This window comes from Podarcis bocagei, assembly GCF_964188305.1.
Source record: "Podarcis bocagei genome assembly, chromosome: 10".
In the NCBI taxonomy this organism is placed as follows: domain Eukaryota; kingdom Metazoa; phylum Chordata; class Lepidosauria; order Squamata; family Lacertidae; genus Podarcis; species Podarcis bocagei.
In genome coordinates, this window is record NC_138135.1 from 25223202 (window position 1) to 25244878 (window position 21677).

Genomic DNA, 21677 nt, shown 5'->3' on the forward strand with positions numbered 1-21677 from the left:
AACCTCCTGAAACCCTTTTAAAACCAGCAGCACTTACCAGATGCCAAACTCCACCACAGCCACTCCCGCCAAACCTCCTTGCTCAAACTCCCAACTCTCCACAGGCCTCAACGGTCAGTACAAGGACTCCTGGGATTGCATTTGCAAAGGCTTGTAGGATTGTTAGGTGCTGCTTTTGTGTCTTTTTTGCCCTTTCTGGACTCTTTTAGGGCTGTTTTTGCCATTTTTAATGGCAAAACTTTTGGTTTGTGGCATGATCGCCGCATGCACAGTCTTGCTTCAGTTGGACGCGTATTAATTGTTTGTTGCCTGTATATACAAATATGTGCTGTACCACAGAGTTATGGGCGCTGCATTTGTCTATCTAGTTCCACCAGTACATTGGTACCTTATAAGAATAGCAAAAGACAATCCACTGCCCTGAGAATCTATCTTACAATCTAAATTTCAACAGAGAAAGGAGGTCTGAGGAGGAGAAAGTAGGAAGGGGGGCAAGACAAGGTTAACAAAGCAGCAGAGAGAGGGCAAGAATGGACAAGATAACCAGGATTAGAGATTAATGTGCTGCAAATGCGGCTCTGTGCTTAGCTTTGTTTACCATGGGATGTGAACTGAGACCAAGTCAAAGACCTCATGGAAGAGGTGGGTTTCAGGGTGGCTGATGTTCCAACCTGAAATAATTCTATGTTCGTGTTCTGGAGATTCTGCCTGGATTCAGGGAATTGGATGGCTTTCGAGTTCCCACTGCACTGATTTATATGGTGCGGCCCATGCTTCACTAGGCTTTGTATTTAGTTCATAAAGAAATGGGAGTCATATATGCACTGCGTTCACATGTTGTACCCTTTTGAAATACAGTGGTGCCTCAGGTTACATATGCTTCAGGTTACCTACGCTTCAGGTTACAGACTCCGCTAACCCAGAAATAGTACCTCGGGTTAAGAACTTTGCTTCAGGATGAGAACAGAAATCGTGCTCTGGCAGCGCGGCGGCAACAGGAGGCCCCATTAGCTAAAGTGGTGCTTCAGGTTAAGAACAGTTTCAGGTTAAGAACGGACCTCCAGAACGAATTAAGTACTTAACCCGAGGTACCACTGTATTATATTTGACTGTGATATATGTCACTCACCCTTTCCAGAGCATCACCTTTATAGAACTGGAAAAATAAGGGTTTGGGTATTTCTCTCCCCCCTATATGTACTTGGCTATCCCTGCTGCCAACATGGTGCCCTCCAGATGCCACAGATTCCCAGCTCCCATCATTTCTGGCTATTGCCCACGCTTGTTGGGGCCGATGTGAATTGGAACCCAGAAACTTTGGGACTTTTATATAGCACTTCATCAGCAAGTTCCAACCTTTACACAAATACGTTAGTTGAACAGATGCTGTGTATTTTCTTTCGCCCCCGACCCTAAATCCTGCCACTTTTCTAGTTTGCTAGAACATTATTTGCTTATTTGGGAAACTTCCTCTCCATCTTTTCTGATTCTATACAATGTAGGTCAAGCTTCTTTTTTGCTGAGATCCCGGAGGAAATGAATCTTTCTGACCTGCGTGGAAGAATGGGGGACCCAGCTTCTGCACACAGGCCATAGCAGGGCTTTTGTGTCTCTGCTTCCTTGTCACAGGAAATGCTGTAAATAGAGAAAAGGATGGGGTGGAAGGAGGTTAGGACTACGTTCTTCCCAGATGAGAGCTGAGCACCACTCCTGGTTTTCCTGTTAGCGTTTTGTCTTCTGCACATCCGTCTTCTACATATGAACTTATTGTTGTCTCGAATGTCACTTTTTGTGTTTTGCGTAGTTTGATAACCTTGAAGCTTTGTTTTGTTTTGCTTTGTTTAAATTCCCTCTAGGAATCCTAAACGGTGACACAGTGTGTCTTTCTTTAAGCATTTTGAAGTGGCTCAAACCTAAATAATGTATTATCTAAGCCCGTGGCTGTGGTTAGATATCTAAACACACATCCACTTATGACTGAGGAAGAGGATGCTGTTTTCTCAGCAAGTGAGTGGCATGAATTTGACACTTAAGGAGTAAAACTAGGGATGATGCCATCTTTTTGAAGGTGTGTTGGGTCTTCTATGTTGGCTCTAATGTAATCCAAAGGTGAATAAATTGGTTATATTTCACACAAAAGAGCTCTTGGAAGGTTTAATTGAGAGGCTGCATAGTGCAGCTGTAAAACAGGAAAAATTCAAACAAGGAATTGGGTAAGAGAATAAGGATAAACCTTACTGCCATTATACAATCTATGTTGCACCATGGCTTTATCTGACATGCTAAGTATGGCTGTAGCTGCTGCCTCCCCCCCCCCCCAAAAATGCAAGATTGTGGGGAGATACGGAAATAGTGGTTTGGAGCATTTATTTTTTTGGTGGGAGGGACAGCTGGGGAAATGGACATAGTTTTATAAAATGTTGCAGAAATAGCGCCTAATGGAAGGAGATGATTCTACCATTAATGAAAGCAAACTATTTCTAACCAAGACCTTACCTGGATATTAATTTTAATGGAAATGCTTGAAAATATTTAATGGTGCAGCGAAGGAACTGCTAGGAGGATGCTCTCTGTAACACCAAGGCATGTCTACAATAGCATCCCTACACTGAATCAGGCCACCAATCTAACCGTTTTTACAAGAGCAATCAAACAGCAAAACAATCTTTTGCATATTTACTTAGAAGTAGGTCCTACTGTGTTCAATGGTTTTATTCCCAAGGAGAACATGCACACCTTTAACAGAGGTACTGAATGACACACACATGAATAGCAGAATGCTCCATTCATATAATTCACATTCAGTTTCAGTAACATTTTGGTTATACTTTGAAGATATGTACCCTAACCTCTTGGTATTCTTACCTCTCTATTTGTTGAGTAAAACTATTTGCATTCCCAACTAACCGTCAGTATGATGTGCTGTTGTAACTATGACACCAGTAAAAACCTCTGTTTTGTAAGATGGGGAAAACTTAAAACCTGCAATCTTAGTTTTTCCAGGTGTCTTTACTACTATTTATCTAGTGACTCATGTCTTTCTTTAGCTCAGTCACACGCTACTGGCTTGTCTAACTGATAATTTTTTATGAGGATTATTGAGTGCATGTGAAATGCATGACCACGTATGGAGAACAGCATTTATTAGTGTAAATATGGAGGAGGAGGAGGAGGAGGAGAGGAAGATTTCTGCATTTCTGCAGTGAATACTGTGTTGACCATTTAGATCAGACCATCTAGAATGAAAGACTAAGCTGCTGTAATTTGAGGTTGGAAGATGTACAGCGTGTAAGAGTGTGGCTTCATTTCTCAAAATCTGCTTCATATTTGGACTTTTGCATATTATGTGGATGTGTTCCTTTTGTTGTGAATTTCTGCCTCTACTTCCCTGTCCTATTAACTTTTTTTGGGGGGGGGGGATCCTTATATGAACTTAAGTCCAGAAAATGTAACTGCACTGGCTTGATTGAAACTTTAAGTGCAGAATCCGCACAGAATTTCCTTTGAATTGTTCCCAGCATTACTTTGGATTTGGATTACCGTATTTTTTGCTCTATAAGACGCACCAGACCACAAGACGCACCTAGTTTTTGGAGGAGGAAAACAAGGGAAAAAAATATTCTGAATCTCAGAAGCCAGAAGAGCAAGAGGGATTGCTGCGCAGTGAAAGCAGCAATCCCTCTTGCTGTTCTGGCTTCTGAGATAGCTGCGCAGCCTGCATTCACTCCATAAGACGCACACACATTTCCCCTTACTTTTTAGGAGGGGAAAAGTGAGTCTTATAGAGCAAAAAATACGGTACTTTGCACAAATAGAAGAAGAGAGAGCTGCTTTCCCCCAGTATCGAGCCACATTTGATTTCTGAGAAACTTGGTGCAATTTGATGTACACAGATTCCTGCCTAATGGAGTGCAGGCATTCACTTGGCCTGTCCTGGTTCCCCAAAAGTCCAGTTGTCCATCTTGATAGCAACCTGTTGCAAGTGTTTCTGGTGCAGATCTAACCTTGGAGTCTTAGAGCTTCTTTTTGACATAGCCTCCCGATTAGGGGAAAACCCTGTGTGGTTTGACTTTCTTCAGTGGCTCCTGTGGATTGTGGGGGTGGTGTGTGTGTGTGTGTGTGTGTGTGTGTGTGTTGCGTATGTCGGGATAGGAAGAAAGGAAGGAAGGGGGAACTGAAATTAGAAAAGGAGCCAAAGAGCGGCTGCTGGTGAAAGATGATTACAGCTCATTTCAAGGCCACTTCCTGCATGCCTATGATAGGACAGTAAACAAACGCCTCTTCGGAAGCACAGAAACGGGCAGGAACTAATGTGTGGAAGAGAAGGGTCATGGCAGGGTCTAACTTGGCCTGGCAAGAGGAAGCTCCTGGTCACATGGCCCTGGGAATCTGTAGCCTTGTGTGCATGTGAGAGAGAGTTGAGCCGATTTTTTCTTCTTCATCCTTTCTACCATCCACCCTATAGATAAGCGATCTCGTTTCTTCTCCTGCCCTCTTCCCCCCATCACCTTCTGGACAGTTGTGTGACAGTATCAGATGGCTGCTTTGTCCCCTTCCACATCCCTCCCAAGAATGCTTTGGGCATTCCTAAGGTCATTGTAATGGCGAGGGGCCTCCAGCCGGGACTTGACATCCTGCCCTCTCCCATTGCCAATTTATGGCCCATGAAAGTTAACCACAAGGCCAAGCTCCGCTCCTGCTGTTTCTAGATCTCCCCAGGATGATGGGTGTCTCTGCCTTTCTCCTTCTGCCCTGGCCAGAGTTCTCCTTCTTTCCCCGCCCTGCCAAACCCTCAGTCTCCTTCGGAAGATTTGTTACTTGAAGGCCCTTGGTCTTGTTTCGAAGCTTGAACTCTTTCCAAAAACACCAGAAGCACATTGTTCTGCTCGGATGCTGAGGTCCAGCGCCGAGGGCCTTCTGGCGGTTCCCTCATTGCGAGAAGCAAAGCTACAGGGAACCAGGCAGAGGGCCTTCTCGGTAGTAGCACCCGCCCTGTAGAACGCCCTCCCATCAGATGTCAAAGCGATAAACAACTACTTGACATTCAGAAGACATCTTAAGGCAGCCCTGTTCAGGAAAGTTTTTAATGTGTGATATTTTAGTGTATTTTTGGTTTCTGTGGAAGCCACCCAGAGTGGCTGGGGAAACCCAGCCAGATGGGTGGGGTACAAATAATAAATTGTTGTTGTTGTTGTTGTTGTTGTTGTTGTTGTTGTTGTTGTTATACACTCTCAAAATGGTGCTAGGTCCAGTGCTAAAGAGCTGGTGGAAATTATGCCTTGTGCATAGCAAATACCTTATCACATTGGTTAAGGTTTTAGAGCTGCCTTCCCCAACGTGGTGCCCTCTGGATGCTTTGGACTACAATTCCCAGCCTGGCAGGTAGTTAAGGATGAGTGGTAGTCCAAAACATCTGGAGGACATCCTGTTGGAGAAACTTGTTTTAGAGACTGCAGAGATGGAGAAGTTAATGAAGAGTATCTAGTGGGGGAATGGGCACTCACTCCCCATTACAGTGATGGAACGTGAAGTCCCATCACACTTCATACTAACAAGAACCATTTTATCATAATTTTCCTTGCATTTCCAAAACGTAATGTTAAAACGCTCCATCCCATTGATGATCCCTTTTCACACATGAGAACAAAGCAGTTTGGGAGCTGCTACCCTGTAGTGTTCTCTCATACTGTTGGAGAGTATGTGGGGTGTGAATGAAGAAATATTGTGGGCTCTGCCTTTCTCCCAGCAGACTGTCAACTGTTTGAAGATGGGTCAGATGGGGGGGGGGGGAGAGAGAGAGAGCCATGTCATCGGTCCCTCAGGTGTAGTAGCTTCATTCTTATATCCTCTCCAACTGGGGTCACTCCACAAGGAAGTGAATCATATACCACTTACATGCATGGAGGAGTTTCTGGGGCATCATGACAGAAATTGAACAAAACTGAAAGCTGCCTCTTTCAGTTTGGAGATGGTGTGTCCCTGATGTGGTCATTCATTGTTTGCAGACTGCTCCATGGGTGTTGCTATGTCCCAGGTGCTTGTTGTACCTTATGTAGAATCATAGGATTGTAGAGTTGGAATGTATCCCCAAGAGCCATCTGGACCAGCCCCCTGCAATGTCCATCCAACCTCTGTTTAAAAGCCTCCAATGAAGGAGAGTCCACCATCTTCCAAGGTAGCCCGTTCCATGGTCAAAGAGCTCTTACCGTGAGACAGTCTCTTCCTCTTTCTTTCAGTGCATCTAGGCAGCAGAGGTTCCAAGTAGACTGGGCCTTTGAATGGGTGAGAATAATCTGCTCTGATCCTCCTTTGCTTGATGGGGCTAATATAGTGGCCGGAGAAACTTCAATTAGGAAGTCCCTGCTCTAGTGTGTGATCCCTAGGTGCCTTTAGGCATACCATTCCCCTCTCAGCCTTAACCACCTCCATTTGTTGCACTGGGAGATAATAATATTAACTTGCCTTGCAGGGTTGTTGTAAAGATTACAACAAGACAATGCACGTGAAACATGCTGAATGCTTGAAAATACACCACACAAGTGTTAAGTTATTGTTACGTTGATCTGGTGACCAGTGTCATAGCCCAGTGGTAGAGCACCTGCTTTGCATTCAGAAGTCCCAGGTTCAATCCCTGGCATTTCCAGGTAGGGTTGGGAATGTCTGCTGCGTGAAACCTAGAGAACTGCTGACAGTCAGTGTAAAGGTAAATGACCCCTGGACGGTTAAGTCCAGTCAAAGGCGACTGGGGTTGTGGTGCTCAGTGGTGAAGCACTGGGAATGGCGTACATCCGGGGGCATGGCTGGCACGGATCCCAGGGGCGTGGCATGCCACCTGTGGGGGGCGTGGCATGTGTCAAGTGGCGAGCGTCCCGGGGCGTGAGGGTCGAGTGTCCAAGCGGTGAGCGTCCTGGGGATGCGTGACGAGTGCCAAGCATCCCGGGGGGTGGGGGCGGCTGCGGTGTTACTCCCCAGATGGCACCCAGGGGGGACCGCACCCCCCACCTTTGTCTGCCAGTGGCAGTGCTCATCTCGCTTTCAGGCCAAGGGAGCCAGTGTTTGTCCACAGACAGCTTTCCAGGTCATGTGTCCAGCATGACTAAACCGCTTCTGGTGCCACGGAACACCATGACAGAAACCAGAGTGCATGGAAACGCTGTTTACCTTCCCGCCACAGTGGTACCTATTTATCTACTTGCCCTGGTGTGCTTTCGAACTGCTAGGGTGTGCAGAAGCTGGGACAGAGCAACAGGAGTTCACCCATCACAGGGATTCGAGCCATTGACCTTCTGATAGGCAAGCTCAAGAGGCTCAGTTGTTTTGTTTTGTTTTAATGATATTTATTGAGAATTTTAAAGTTACAAAGAAAAAAGAAGGAAAAAAAGGTTTAGACCACATAACCAACTGAGCCACATCCCTCAAATTTCATTTTCTTCTTATCCTCTTCCCCAACCCCCGTCCCAAATCTTGGACTCCCATAAATGAAGCTGCTATTTCTGTTGTATACACATAAGTGAGAAGAACTGCTAACTATACTTCTTTTTTTCCTGCCAGGCTCTGTCCATGGCAGGGTTGCTTCTAACAAATTTCCCAAGTGGACAGACTCCAGAGGCTTTGGGTTATTTTTTTTCTTTCTTTCTCTTCTTCAACAAGTATTGTGTAAGAGACAATGCGCTCCCCCCCCCCATGGAAAACTTTTTTTTCTTTAGCTCACTGGCTTTGTATAATGCTGTCTTCAGAAGTAATGAGAGAGCAGGGGGTGGGAGAGAGGAGAGGGGCTTCTTAAAGGCCCACAGCTACTTTTTAAAGCAAGTAAATTCTCCTTTCCCCACAATTGCATTGAATATAGTACAGAAGCACATTCACCTGCAGGACACCCCCCCAAAAAAAAACCCCCAAAAACTTCTCTGAAATTGCTTTGGAAAGAAAAATGAACAATGACCTGAGCAGCCCTTCATTAGAAGATCCTTCTTAGAGGCAATATTCATTCTTGGCCTGAACAGCCCTGTGGCTGATGCCCTGTTGCCCTGGGAATGTCTTTGGCTCATTAGGAGCCTTTCTGCCTGATCAGTCTGCTGTGTGATTAAATGTATGTTAATTCCTCCTAGTTGGCAGCAGGTCACCAGAGGGCTGTCCTCCCTCCATGCGCCACACTTGTGGTGCTGCACTTCCTTTTAAAATAAAAAATAAAAAAAATATATTCAAAATTATAACAAGACATATTATCCAAAAACATACAATCCTTGTCCCCCCCCCATTTTTCCTCCCTCCCCCCTCCCACACAAAACCCACCCACCCCCACCCCCCGACTTCCCTCAGTTCCAGTCTTTGGTTTCTCTAAGAATGCTGTTTTCTGCATGTTACAAAGTCGTATAGATCCTCAAACTATTTAGCTGATTATTATCAATAAAAGGTTTGTGAATGTTTATTCAAAACCTGCCAAGGAGTCCAGTTCGGTTTGTTGCATCTTCAGATACTTTGTAAAGGGTTCCCATTCATCTTTAAAGTCACAGTTATCCTTCTCCTGTAGCTTATATGTCAGTTTTGCCAGTTCTGCATAGTCCGTCAATTTTTCTTGCCATGATTCTTTAGTTGGGGTTTCTTCAGTCTTCCATCCTTGCGCTACCAGAACTCTCGCAGCCGTTGTCGCATACATGAAGATATTTTTCAACTTTTTTGGCAGGTCTTTCCCCACAATCCCCAATGGTGCTGCACTTCCAAAGCACGATCTTTTTGTATACCTGGAGTGGGGAGCCCTGGCTTAGAGAATTGGTTTGCTTCAGCTCTATGGAGTGACGCACATTTGCACCAAAGCCTTGAGCACCAAATGGTTACGGTTTGCGTTGCAATTAGAGGCAGGCGATGCCGCAGCTACCCCTGCTGTTTTAAGAGTTTTTAAATGTTACTTTCAATGGCTTGGGGACCTGTGCCTTCCTCTTATGGTGTCCACATGAGCAAGTGTTGCATAATGGTTAGAGGGTTGCACCAGGATGGGGGAGACCCGGGTTCAAAACTTTTGCCATTAAGCACGCTATGTTTCTATCGGGCCAGTCACTTGCTCTCAGCCAAACCTCCCTTGCAGGGATGTTGTGGCAATAAAGTGGGTGAGAGGAAGAGAACCACGTGTGTCATCTTGAGCTCCTTGGAGGAAAGACGACTAGAAATGTAACCAATTATTTTACTTCTCCTAATTACGATTTCTAAGTAGAAGCAAACATCTGGACTTTTATTTTGCTTCCCTGGCCCTAATCCAACAGTGCTCATAGCATTTTGTATGAACTTTTTTAAAAAAGGCATTTAAAAAAATTGGTGGGTTTTTAAATCGGCGTGCTCACTCTCTGCACTACTTCCAATCAAAGAAAAACGTGGGTCAACCGACTAAAGTTAAATGTGAGCCCTGCAGCTTTTTCCACCCCCTCCTGACTCAGTCACTAAAATGCACTTGTGCCCCACTTTCAGTCATCAAAACAGAAAGGCTTCAGGAGTTATATTTATGCTGAGAGCGACATTTGGATGTTGAAGGATGTCAAAGCATTGCTGTGGTTTGAATGCATACTACCGCTTGGACAGATAGTATTCCTTGAGTCTACGGTATTTTAATGGGTTTACTTGGCAAGGCAAGCTATGCAAATGTTGGCAGCATGTGAAGAGTATGTAGACTCCTCTGGGTAACGAGTTCTGGATTTATCCCTGGAAGAACTGCGTTGTTGCTTTAGTGCTACAACTACTTCTATCTTTTAAATTTAGCTTATTTTAAAGTTTTTCAACAAAAGCTTGTTCACTTAGTGGCTTTGTCTGGGATCATCATCTGGCTTTCCATTTACTGAAACATTTGCTTCCCTTTGTCCGAGCAAGCTAAAAGCACTGAAATAAAAAATAAAAGCTAAACCATTAATTGGCCACTTGTTCATTGCAGCCAGACTGACATTGCGCAAACACTGGAGAGACTTATAATGTGTGCTATTGGACTACAGGTGTGATATTTAGCCCTTGTGGAAATAGTGACCCAAAATGATATTTCTTCATGGTATTAAAAAAATCAAATAAATTTGTTTTGACTTGGCACTCACGTATTTTTTATGTTAGCAATAAGGACCAGAGTAAGAATCCATTGTCCTATTATGCTGGAATTTGGGATGCATGGTGCTGTATTGTTTTTTATTATTTACACACACAACTTTATTGTGGTCCATAGACCCATTATGACTGTACTTGATGTGTTTTTCTGATTTCCGCCCCCTCCTAGGTAGACTGCAGTCATGCCATGTGCTGACACAATGACAGCGAACACAGTCGCCGGCGTGAGCATCAAGCCTAAGACCAGTGTTTGCAACGCTATTGAGAGGTGGGTAATTTTTAACGTCCCTTTCAAAGTGGCTTCTAAGGAGAGTAAGGAAAGAAATGATGACGTCTCATTGGTCCTAAATTGCGCTTCTGAAATGAGAACAGTTTGAGTAGTTGCCCCTCACTTCCCATTTTCTGAACTAGAGACGAGCACTGTGAGCCTAAATACATGTAGCTGGGAGTAAGACCTCTGCACTCTGTGTCCTACCACTGAGCTTTGGCCCTTCTGGTTTGCTGCATCCCTCCTTCGTAGGTGTGCTAGATGTCAAATGTTTTGTTTTGGTTTTTTTAATTACATGCACTTTTCGGTGACATGTTCTGTTGACTTGACTTCTGTTTATAAAGTGGGTGGTGGTTAATTTTAGTATCTGTCAGTAATGGTAGCTGCTTCCCATGTTTATTGTCTTATTGCGACTGTAAATAGCCCTGGAGGTACCACTATGGAGGTGAAAAGTTGGGTAGAAAGGTTTTTATAATTAAAATACGTGGCAGGAATAGCTGGGAGAGAGGAAGCAGTTGGTTCATAATGTGTATATGGCCTGCTGTACCCCTTAAGCTAGGGATGCAGGTGGCCTAGGGCTTGCCAATCGGAAGGTCGGCAGTTTGAATCCCCACGACAGGGTGAGCTCCCGTTGCTCAGTCCCTGCTCCTCCCAACCTAGAAGTTCGAAAGCACGTCGAAGTGCAAGTAGATAAATAGGTACCACTCTGGCGGGAAGGTAAACAGCGTTTCCGTGCACTGCTCTGGTTCGCCAGAAGCGGCTTAGTCATGCTGGCCACATGACCTGGAAGCTGTACGCCAGCTCTCTTGGCCAGTAAAGCGAGATGAGCGCCGCAACCCCAGAGTCGACCATGACTGGACCTAATGGTCAGGGGTCCCTTTACCTTTACCCCTTAAGCTAGCTGCACACAGTGTACTGCTATAGCAATACCCTTTTTTTTAGCAAGCTTGTGGAAGGGTTTTGAACATGCGCTACACAAAATGGGATTCTGTTGATCTGAAGAACCCACTTAAAATCTCAAAACACAGGCTCACATTAGTGCAGAGATAAGGGGAGGTAGATGCAGAATGAAATTGATGATTAAGATTTTTAGATGAGTGGGGTAAAGATGCAGCTGGATTTACTGCAGCCTGGCACTCTCCAGATGTTTTTTACTTTTGCAACCCTCATCTGCTTCAGGCTGGCTTGGGCTAATGGGAGTTGTTGTCCAAAACATTTGGAGGATGCCAGGTCGACAGAGGTTGTTTTAGTGAGGAAAAGGGGGTTGGATACACAAGTATGCCTCTTTCAAGGGAAAAGTAAAGGCAGAGAGAGGAGAGCAAACCTATGAAGACTGCAGGAAGGTTAAAAGTTATACTATAAGATCATGACCAATCAGAGAGCAAGGAACGTGGATGTAAAGTTCCTCTGTCAATTTTTCTACCTTCATTTCTTAGGAGCAGGTTTAAAAGTCTAAATAATACAACCACAAAGGCAGAACTTTGGTGCAGGCCTTCAAAGAGGAAGTGCTTGGAGACTGTTACCATCACGCCCAAACTGGTACAGAAAGCTGAGCCATCTCCTGTGGTAGAGAGCACACTGAAGGCGCTGGAGAACTTGATGTTGGATCCGAGGATAGACTGCATTCAGCAGAACATGCTCAGTCCCAAGATGATCATTGCCGACCCTTCTGTAGAACTAAACATCCGAGAAAGCAGCAAGATTATAAGGAAGCAACTGGGAGGTGCTCCAAGCCTGCGGGCTGTTGGGAAAGCAACTTTGAAAAGCAAGCCTTCGAGCATCAAGGACAAGATTTCGGAGTGGGAAGGCAAGAAGGAAGCTCTGTCTCCTGCGTTGGCGTGGAAGGAGGAAGAGCAAGGAGTTAAAGAGGAGCTCAGTTCGTTTTTGGGCGCGGTGGAGAAGATGACCAGGGAAAATGCAGCGGTGAGGGACGTGGACGCCAAGAGGCTTGTAAGCTGGCAGCTGGAATGCAAAGGCGCAAGCAAGGAGAACGAGAGGAGAATCGGGGTGCTGAAATGTGTTGGGGAGAAGAAAGCAGACATGAAACTCAAGGAAGATGAACCCACTTCCAACACTGGCAGGAGCACCGAGTTGAAGGAAGGGAAGACGGAGGTCCAGAAGGAGAACGTGTCTGTCCTGAGTCAGGTCAAGAAGCTGGAGCAGGCCTTGAAGGGAGGAGCATCGGCAGAGCTGCAGCCCCAGTTGCCAGGTACTTACTATTCCCCGCACTGCCTGCAAGAGAAGGCGGACGAGGGGCAGAGTCCCTCTGAAGGCCAGGAAAGCCGGACGGAGCTTGGGAAACGGCTTCTAAGCTGGGACTCCGAAGCTGGTGAGCCTATCTTTGGGACTCTGGAAGAGGTGAAAGCATCCCGTGCAAAATGCAAGCCCGGGAATGAGGAAAATGTCTACACAGAGCCAGGATTGCTTGATAAGAGGCCTTTTATCAATCCGCTGCCCAAGCCTCGGCGGACTTTCAAGCACGAGGGCGAAGAGGGGTGGATTCCGCCAGTTAGGAATAAGCGAAATTTGCCCCCTCTGCCTTCTATTCCACCTCCTCCCCTCCCTTCTTCACCCCCTCCTTCGGCCGTCAGCAGAAGACTGAGGAATGGGAAGCATAAGGCGAACACGGATCACAGGTATCATTCCTACTTTTTGTTCTAAACTGCTGAATATGGAATTCTTCATATAACTCCTACATCCAATATGTGTTGATTCCTTTCAAACTGTTGGCCAGGTATGTGTGGATCGTGTTTTCCTCATTTGATAACGGTCAGTATTTTGATGTGGCTCGATGCAGCCAAAAAGCTTGGGGTTCAGTTCTGGTCAGAATTGGCTTGCTGTGTGCCAAGACTGATTTTCTGCTAGACTTCACTGTGTGCAAGAAAACTTACATGGGGGAGAGAGGGGGAGGGAAATAGAGCATAAATTGGAGAACCAGTTTATATGGTGAATCGCTAGTTTGCTTTGAGGGAGAGTTTGGCAAGGGACTGAGTGGCACACACTCTGCTTTTGTTTGTAAACAGATGGAAAGAGAGGACTCAATGCGTTCTTCCCTCTTTGAAGTTTCATGCATATGAACTTCTCAAGCAGCGGTGGTTGATCTGTGACCCTCCAGATGTTGCTGGACTCCCAGCTTCCATCAGCCCCAATAGTCAGCAACAATAGGAGTTTCATTCCAACAAGATCTGGAGGGCAACAGGGTTAGTCCAATGCCCCCAAACCGAAGGTGACTATCTCGCCTGGCATTGACTGGCAGAGCCTGCCCAAGGATTTAGGCCAGGTATGGGAAACCTTTGCTCATCTAGAGGTTGCTGAGCTGCAGCTGTGATCTTCCCTGGCCCTTGGCCACACTTGCTGGGGCTGATGGGAGTTGTAGTTCAGCAACATCTAGGACCAAAAGAATCCTACACCTGTCTTAGGCAGAGAGAGGTCTCTGCACAGTTCTGCTATCTGAGATCCAGCCTACATGTGAACTTAACCCCCTTAAGTGCTGGAGATGTGTTGGTTAACCCTTCCTTTTCTAACTGCTCCCTCCTTGCTCCCACCACCTAAACCCCAGACCCCAGTGTAACTTGGAGACACAGATCCTGCTGAAACCAGTTCATTGGGGGAGGTGGTGATTTCCAGCGTGGGATTGGGGGAGGGAAGCACTTGGCAAGGGAAGGGCTATTTATAGTGGGTAACTCAGTCAGTAGAGCCTGAGACTTAATCTCAGGGCCCTGGATTTGAGCCCCACATTGGGCATTGCAAGGGGTTGAACCAGATGATCCTCGTGGTCCTTTCAAATTCTGTGATTATATTCTATTACCTATTATGTGCAACAAAAGGGCTATAGTTAACATGATGGTCGATGTTGCAATCTGTAATTTTGCCTTCAGACTGGAAGGGTTGAGGGCCTCTAAACTAGGCCACTCCTAGAAGTAAGGAACCATTTAACTCCATGGCTCTCCAACAGTTAAGCAGGTTTTTGTAAAGAGGTGCAAGCTCCTCCCTGACCTTTCCTGATCCAGTATTGGCCTGCATCGCAGCTAAAGCACGGAGCAGACTCAAGTGCATCAAATTGACCTATGTTCGTTTTATGTTAGCTTGCCCATCAACATACATGGCACTTCACTAAAGGGTCCCTTCCCTGAGGAGTTAGCAGTCTAAATATTGACACCTAGGAGGCAACAGAGAGGGAAGAAATGGAGGCAAAGTAAATAGACAAACCAAGTGGATGTATTTCAGTGAGTATGAAGACTAATGTACCAAAGGCTTCAAGACACATTTAGATTTGGGGAAGTGACTTGAAGGAATGGAAAGAGGGGGGAGGGAACATCATGCAGGTGTTCTGAGAGGCAGTTCCAAGTGCATAGAAGAGCAAGGGAGAAGGGGCAGAATCTTTTGGGTGAACAAGAGATCTTTGAGTGGTGGAGCTCAAGGAGGAAAGATGTGCCAGGATGTAAGAACGGTGAGATGTGGGGATCACAGAATTGAGATCTACAGTATCGGGGGGGGGGAACCTTTACAGTTGTGGTTTAACATGAGACAAATGTGTGAAGATGCAGTTCCTACCCTGCTGACTAAACCTGTAAATGGTATTTCATATGTCAACTTATTAAAAGCTGTGCTTCTCTCTCTACCCCACAAATGCCACAGGAAGTCCTATGAGTTTGAAGATTTGTTGCAGTCCTCTTCCGAGAATGGGCGGGTAGATTGGTATGCCCAGACCAAGCTGGCCCTAACGCGCACTTTATCAGAGGAAAATGTCTATGAAGATATTTTAGGTAGGCAACTTTGAGTGATGGGCAGCCTGATATTTAAGACCTAAGTAGTTAAATCTCAGTTCATTTGCTCTCCTAACTTTATGTTAAAGTCTATTTTAGAGCAGCTAGAATTTAGGGCAGTGTTCTGTTAGAAGTAGTTGTTGTGTGTGTTACGAGTGGGGGGGGTGTTGGGGGGCGGGGGGACGAGACGGGGTTCCTGTTGATGCTCAGAATTGCTTTGCCAGCAGAAATAATGTACATCACAAGATTACAACACGGGCACTATATTTTGGCTAGTAATAGAAAAGTAGTAAGAGCAGAAGAATATATACTGACAGTTATAACATTGCATGTACATAACATATCTAAAGGGGTATATGCACGCGCACACACAAACACGCGGCATAGATTAAGTTGGATGTTTATGTTAATCCCCAGCTAAAAGATGATCCAAAAGTGATTCACTTGATCTGAGGCTGTTGGGGAATAGTTAATGGGGTTTGAGTGACTTGTTAATGTTTGTCTTGCATTTGAAGTACAGGCCACAATCCAAGGCAGAGGAGTGGAGATTAATAGACTTAAGCACACTTGACTCTGTGTGTTGGATTGTGGCCATAGTATATTGAAGCACTGGACTTCAGTGCTTCCAGGTTGTTTGTACAGTTGCTCAACATACATAAATTCAGCAGGTGAAGATTTTCCATGCATAGAGTTTAAGCAATGGCGGGGGAGAAGCTTCACATACTTTGCAACATGCTAAACCGTCCAACGATAAGTCTTCCAGTTGCCTGTAGTGGGCAGGAAAAGACTAGCTGGACCTCGATCTTAAAAGCACTGATCTGGTAAAGGCAGCACCCAAGTTCTCCTTGAGCTGCTGAAAGGCTTGCAGTGTTGTGTGCTGATTATCTGCTGCCTCTGGCTTCCTATTCCAGATCCACCAGCAAAAGAGAACCCCTATGAAGATATTGAGACAAATAGCCGCTGCTTGGGGAAGAAATGTGTCCTGAACTTCCAAGCGTCTCCTTCATCTTCGGTCCCTGGCACACCCACAAAGGTATCCTGGTCTAACCAGTGTGACTTGAAAACCCAGTGCCCCAAAGTTATATGTTTTGGCTGGTATTGTGAAGGCAGAGTGGTGAGAAAATGGATGCCCTGCAGGGAACAAGATTACTGATTCGCCCTCTGATGTGGTTTCCTGTCTTGGATTAACTCCCTGGTGTAGTTTACTTCATGCCCAATGAGTTCTGTGATGTTAAGAGAGAGAGAATTCTATGTCACTTGAATCCTGATGGGTTCTGGGATGGTGCATTCTGGATTCCGTCTCACTGTGGGGTTTAATTGGCAGCCCTTGGCAGCCCACAGCCAAAGGCATGCAAGAATACTACAAGATCATATAAGAGACTGTGTTAATGTGATTGGGAAGGAATGGTGCTAGGAAAATGGGACACAACCCCCCCTCCTTTTTTTAAATCGGTTGGCATTTCTCTTTGGCTACAAGCTGCCTAGCATCGATCTGAGATCTCTAGGCTTCTAAGCACTTTGTTACAAAGCTGTGGGTTGTTTGCTCCTTTTTTGTCCCTTTTGGTGGGTATCATCCTATTTCTGCATTCTAATTCTACTGCTGTCTCAGTTCTTACTCCTGTGACACTGCCATCTTTAATTTTTCTACTACCTCACCAACATCCTGGGGTTGTTATTGGTGGTGGTTGTTTTCTTTCTCTTTTTTAACTATTGGCAAAATATTGTTGTTGTTTAGTCGTTTAGTCGTGTCCGACTCTTCGTGACCCCATGGACCAGAGCATGCCAGGCACTCTTGTCTTCCACTGCCTCCCGCAGTTTGGTCAAACTCATACTGGCAGCTTTGAGAACACTGTCCAACCATCTCGTCCTCTGTCGTCCCCTTCTCCTTGTGCCCTCAATCTTTCCCAACATCAGGGTCTTTTCCAGGGAGTCTTCTCTTCTCATGAGGTGGCCAGAGTATTGGAGCCTCAGCTTCACAATCTGTCCTTCCAGTGAGCACTCAGGGCTGATTTCCTTAAGAATGGAGAGGTTTGATCTTATTGCAGTCCATGGGATTCTCAAAAGTCTCCTCCAACACCATAATTCAAAAGCATCAACTCTTTGGCAATCAGCCTTTACGGTCCAGCTCTCACTTCCATATATCACTACTAGGAAAACTATTGGCAAAATAGTGGTCATAAAAGAGGAGTGGGCAGAAGGTGAATTGGGTTCTATTGGTAGATACCAGGGTGTGACTTACAGCAGACAAGCGAGAATTTCTGCAACCTCATTGTTTAACCATAGCAATGACACAAATGACCCCTTCATTTATCATGCTGAAATACCAAAAGGGAGGGTCATCATTTTTGTGTGGAAGAACTGTGAGCAAAGGTCACTTCTGGGACTCAGGGCAAATTCCCAAGCTCATAATTTTAATTTTTTATGCGCATGTCTTTTGCTCCTGGCTCTGGTTGGCGGATCTCCGGCTTCTTATAAAAACAAAAAGCAGAAGTAGATTTCACAAAGGTGAAGCCTGGCCGCCCTTGCCATAAAGTAGTAAAATGAATGACTGACAGTAGAGCAAAAATGTGGGAAACCTTCCATTGATTGGTACAGACAGCATAAGGGCACTTGGGAGCTGCCCTTGAACTGTTGAGTAGCAAGAGAGTCATGTTCTGCTGCAGCTGTGCTATTGCACTGACTTTTCTGGGAGTCCAGGAAATATGGGCACACAGGACACACCTGGGTGGAGTGTCTTGGAGCACATCCCAATAAGTTGTTGTCATCTAGGGAGCAAACTCTGTGTTGGGACGTGTCCTAATTCCTACCTGTTCTGTGGGTGATATATAGGAGTTGAACAGGGAAATGCAGACCTTTCTAGCTGGATGAGGAGAGGCATTCTGTTTCTTTTTAGGAATGAGCTGGCCATCACAGTCTCTGGTTTTGTTAAGTCTGGTGAAGAGACTCTGTTGAGCTCACTGCCAATTGCAGGCTTGGGGTGGGGGGTGAGCTGCTGAGGAAACTGACCATGGCATCTAGCTCAGTGTCATTAACTTAGGGAGCTCCAGACCCCAGGCACATGGATCAGATTTAGAAACTGGACCCTGGATGAGTCAAAATAGAGAAGTGCGGGTTGCCGGATGCCTTGCAACATGGTTTGATGTTGCTAAAGTGTGCTAGGTGCTGCACAGAGTATAGCGGACACGCATAGTCTTTTCCAAAGTGTTTTAACTGAAGGGGTGGGAGGTGGGAATCCTCTTGCACTGAAGATGAGGCTGAAGGCACAACCAGCAGGGAGAAGTGGTGAGAAGTTGAGAGTCCATCTCTGTTGCGAGCTTGCAAAAAGAGGCATTGCAATACTGGTACTATTAATTATTGCATATATGGATATGCGGTTCAAAGGAGTGGGAAGAAATGATTCCATACAAAATGTTTTAGAAGACCTGCCTTTCTTTAGTCTGGAAATGTCACCCATTGGATTGCAAAACAGTCTTGTTATTGCAAAAAGGTATTGCTATTTCCTAAAAATGTTGAAAAAGTAGTCTTTTGTTTGTTTGCATTAACAAAGAAACCAAGCTAAGTACCCATCGCATTCATTGAGGTTTTTTCCAGTTTGGTTGTCAGCTTATAATAATTCTTCCCCGCTGCTGTTCCCCAGATTAAGATTAGGCTTGCTGTTCCCTCGGGGTTTGGGGTTTTGAGAATGGAAAGGAAATAATTTCTGGAGCAGTTACCAGTACACAGAGAGCTTATTTATGCTCACACCAACCTTTCAACAGTTCCAAAGGTCGCTGAGTAAGTTTCATGGCTAAGCCAGGATTCCCATTTGGGTTTCCCATGTCGAAACCCAGGACTTGAACATCAGAAGACCCACGAACAGGTGCCAGACCACTCTATTATTACTGGGTAGAATCAATCGCTAAATGACAGGGTTAGGGAATGTAGCAATCCCTAAATATGCAACTTCGGGACTGCTTAAACTTTTCTCTGAAGCAATTGTTAAACGGCCACAGCCTGACAGACTACTGGCCCGTGTTACTTTTGGTCCGATGTGGTACAGTAGCTCTTTCATTCTCCCATACAAATGTCTTTGGTTGCTTGGTTTTGCTGGCTTTTTTGTTGCTGCTGCTGCTACAAGGCTTGCCAGGCTGGGTTGCACAAGCAACAAGACTTCTTTCTCTTATGAGGACGAGACTCTGCTGTGAGTTTGGCACGATGTGGAATCAGAGTCTCTCCTATTATCTTGCTGGGCCTTCCTGTGAAAATCAAAGTATCTGCTGAAATTTATTAGGCCAGAGATGACCTGCCAAGAAGTATTGTAATAACGTTTCTGCTTTGCCCGCTTGGGGTGGGAGTTACTTCTGCCGTGGAGAAATGCAACATCTCCGATTAAATGCTGCCGCCTGTTTTTCCCCTGTTCCCGTCTGGCCTACGCAGCTGCTCTCCAAGCCCATCTTCTTTCGGCAGAATTCGGAACGGCGGAGTTTCAAGTTATTAGACATACGGAAATCAAACCGAGACGGGACATGTTCTCCTTCCAGAATCAGTCCCCCTTCCACCCCTAGTAGCCCTGATGATACTTTCTTCTCCTTGGGTGATACTCAAAATGGCAAGAGGAGGAGAAAAATTCCTAAGGTAACCCACACAGATATTCTCTCTCTCTCTCGGTTGTTGTTTTTTTAGGGGAGGGGCAGGCAGATAGTGAAGACTGAGAATAAGCATATGGATATGATGTCATCAACCTTAACAGGATATGCTGAAGGGCTTGGAATTTTAATTTCTGTCCGCTCCGTACGGGCCCAGCCAAAAACTTTATGGATCATTGTGAGATGAAGTTGTAAATTTAAGTTGTCTGCTATTGAAATAACCACCTATTGTGGATGTAAAATGGATCACATGTTCCCCCTCCCCGCTTTGGGTTGAGCCAGTCTTGTGAAAGGATGTATGACTGATGTACCTAAGTCAGAAGGTGGAGAACTGGTGGCTCTCCAGATGTTGGTGGGCTCCAATTCATATCAACTCCAGACAGCAGGGCCAATGGTCAGGGAGGTTGGGAATTGTTCTCGGGCAACATCTGGAGAGCAACAAGTTCCCCATACAAGACCTAAGGTAAGCATTGAAGTTTGTGATGTGTAAAGAAGGCCCTTGATCCATTACTTTAAGTCTAAATTGGAAGAAAAATACCTCCAAAGTAATAGCACATTCCAAATTATCTATGCAGGTTAAATGTACATTAAATAGTATGTGCAGGAAGGTAAAATATACATGCACCTGGTAAGCCTACCTTCACCAAACCGGAGAGAGTCAGTTTCACATCCCAAATTTACAGATTAAAGGTATTTTACAAATTAGCTGTGTGGATTACATGTTTTTCTAAAATTTGCTTAACTTGCACACTACTTTAAGAAAAATTAAAAATACAGAATTGTGGAAGATTCTCACCAAGAGAAAGAATACTTGGAGCAGAAGGCTAGAAAGGGCCAAAGGAAAATAACTGTGAGGAATTAGCAGGAAGGGAGAAGGGATTTTCAGTTATCTTGACTTGTGGATGGAGAAAACGCTGACTTTTCTTCTCTATGTTAAGCAGCTGGTGTTAAAAATCAATGCCATCTATGAAGCGCGAAGAGGGAAGAAGCGAGTCAAGAGGTTGTCACAGTCCACAGAGAGCAGCTCAGGAAGAGGTAAGGAGGAAGTTTGTAGAGAAGGGACAGAAAGGCTTTGGGGTGTTTGCTTGAACTGTGTTTGGGGGTTCATTGTGGTTTTGTTCTTGTCCCCCCCGCACTGCCACCACTCTTTCTAATATTAAATAGCTGAAAGGGCTGAACAAATCTGTCTTATTTCTCAAGGTGCATTCATGCACTGAGCCTGCCAGCTCTGTATCTGTGGACGGGGGCAGCCTGCACATAAGTGCCCATGTGCATTGGGGATAAACAAAGGTTGTGAGTGCTCATGTGTTCAAGTGAATGCAAGTGGAAGCTCCCTGTGGATCTTCTCCACTCATCACTGGGATGGTCGGGAACTAATAAGGGGTGTGATGCATGTGAGGGTGTTAGGGTCAGGGCTTGTGTGAGTGTCTCACTCCCCCCCCCCCCACACACACTTTGACTGTATGCCCGTTCTGGCAAACACTCAAACACACCTTCAGTTTCTCAGTTTTCTAATCGTAACTTCAGGTCTGCACTTTTCTGCATCAGTTTTTGATTTATTTGTTTTAAGGAAGTCCTTCTCAATATATACATTTTTGTGTGCAATTACTGCCTAGCATACACCTTTTTTGTGAGCCATTTCTCCTAATGTGTTTTTTTCTGTATGTTATTTTCATTTCTATGTGCATCTTTATACACACTTTAATATTACAAGTTTTGTACACCTTATTTGGTTGGAGGGCTGCACCACAAAATTCAGGGAAATGAGTGTCTTGAAGGGCATCTGCGTTTTGATTTAGGAGGCAGTTACTATTTTTGTTTGTAAAGTGTAGAAGATCTTTATTCTCTTCGTCTCTATTTTCTGCTAGTTACAGATGAGAACAGTGAATCGGACAGCGACACTGAAGAGAAGCTTAAAGGTAAGAAAGCAAGAGTGTGAGCAAA

At 45.1% G+C, this 21677-nt stretch overlaps 1 protein-coding gene and 1 long non-coding RNA gene across 5 annotated transcripts in view; one reads left to right on the forward strand and one right to left on the reverse strand.

The window, feature by feature from the left end:
• The window catches only part of LOC308596949, a 14198-nt gene extending 12581 nt beyond the window's left edge, over positions 1 to 1617 (reverse strand). The window contains exon 1 of the long non-coding RNA XR_014012750.1: positions 1552 to 1617. This is a non-coding gene — a long non-coding RNA (uncharacterized lncRNA). The remainder of the gene's footprint in view (positions 1 to 1551) is intronic.
• The window catches only part of DENND2A (DENN domain containing 2A), a 62887-nt gene that overhangs the window by 15637 nt on the left and 25573 nt on the right, over positions 1 to 21677 (forward strand). For 2 of the 4 annotated variants that reach the window (XM_081212235.1, XM_081212237.1), the window contains exons 2-8: positions 10244 to 10342; positions 11779 to 12978; positions 14981 to 15108; positions 16020 to 16141; positions 19525 to 19722; positions 20672 to 20768; positions 21602 to 21652. In XM_081212235.1, the coding sequence (XP_081068361.1) occupies positions 10257 to 10342; positions 11779 to 12978; positions 14981 to 15108; positions 16020 to 16141; positions 19525 to 19722; positions 20672 to 20768; positions 21602 to 21652 (1882 nt within the window). In that variant the 5' untranslated portion in view covers positions 10244 to 10256. The remainder of the gene's footprint in view (positions 1 to 10243; positions 10343 to 11778; positions 12979 to 14980; positions 15109 to 16019; positions 16142 to 19524; positions 19723 to 20671; positions 20769 to 21601; positions 21653 to 21677) is intronic. The other 2 variants (XM_081212236.1, XM_081212238.1) reach the window with 1 other exon arrangement.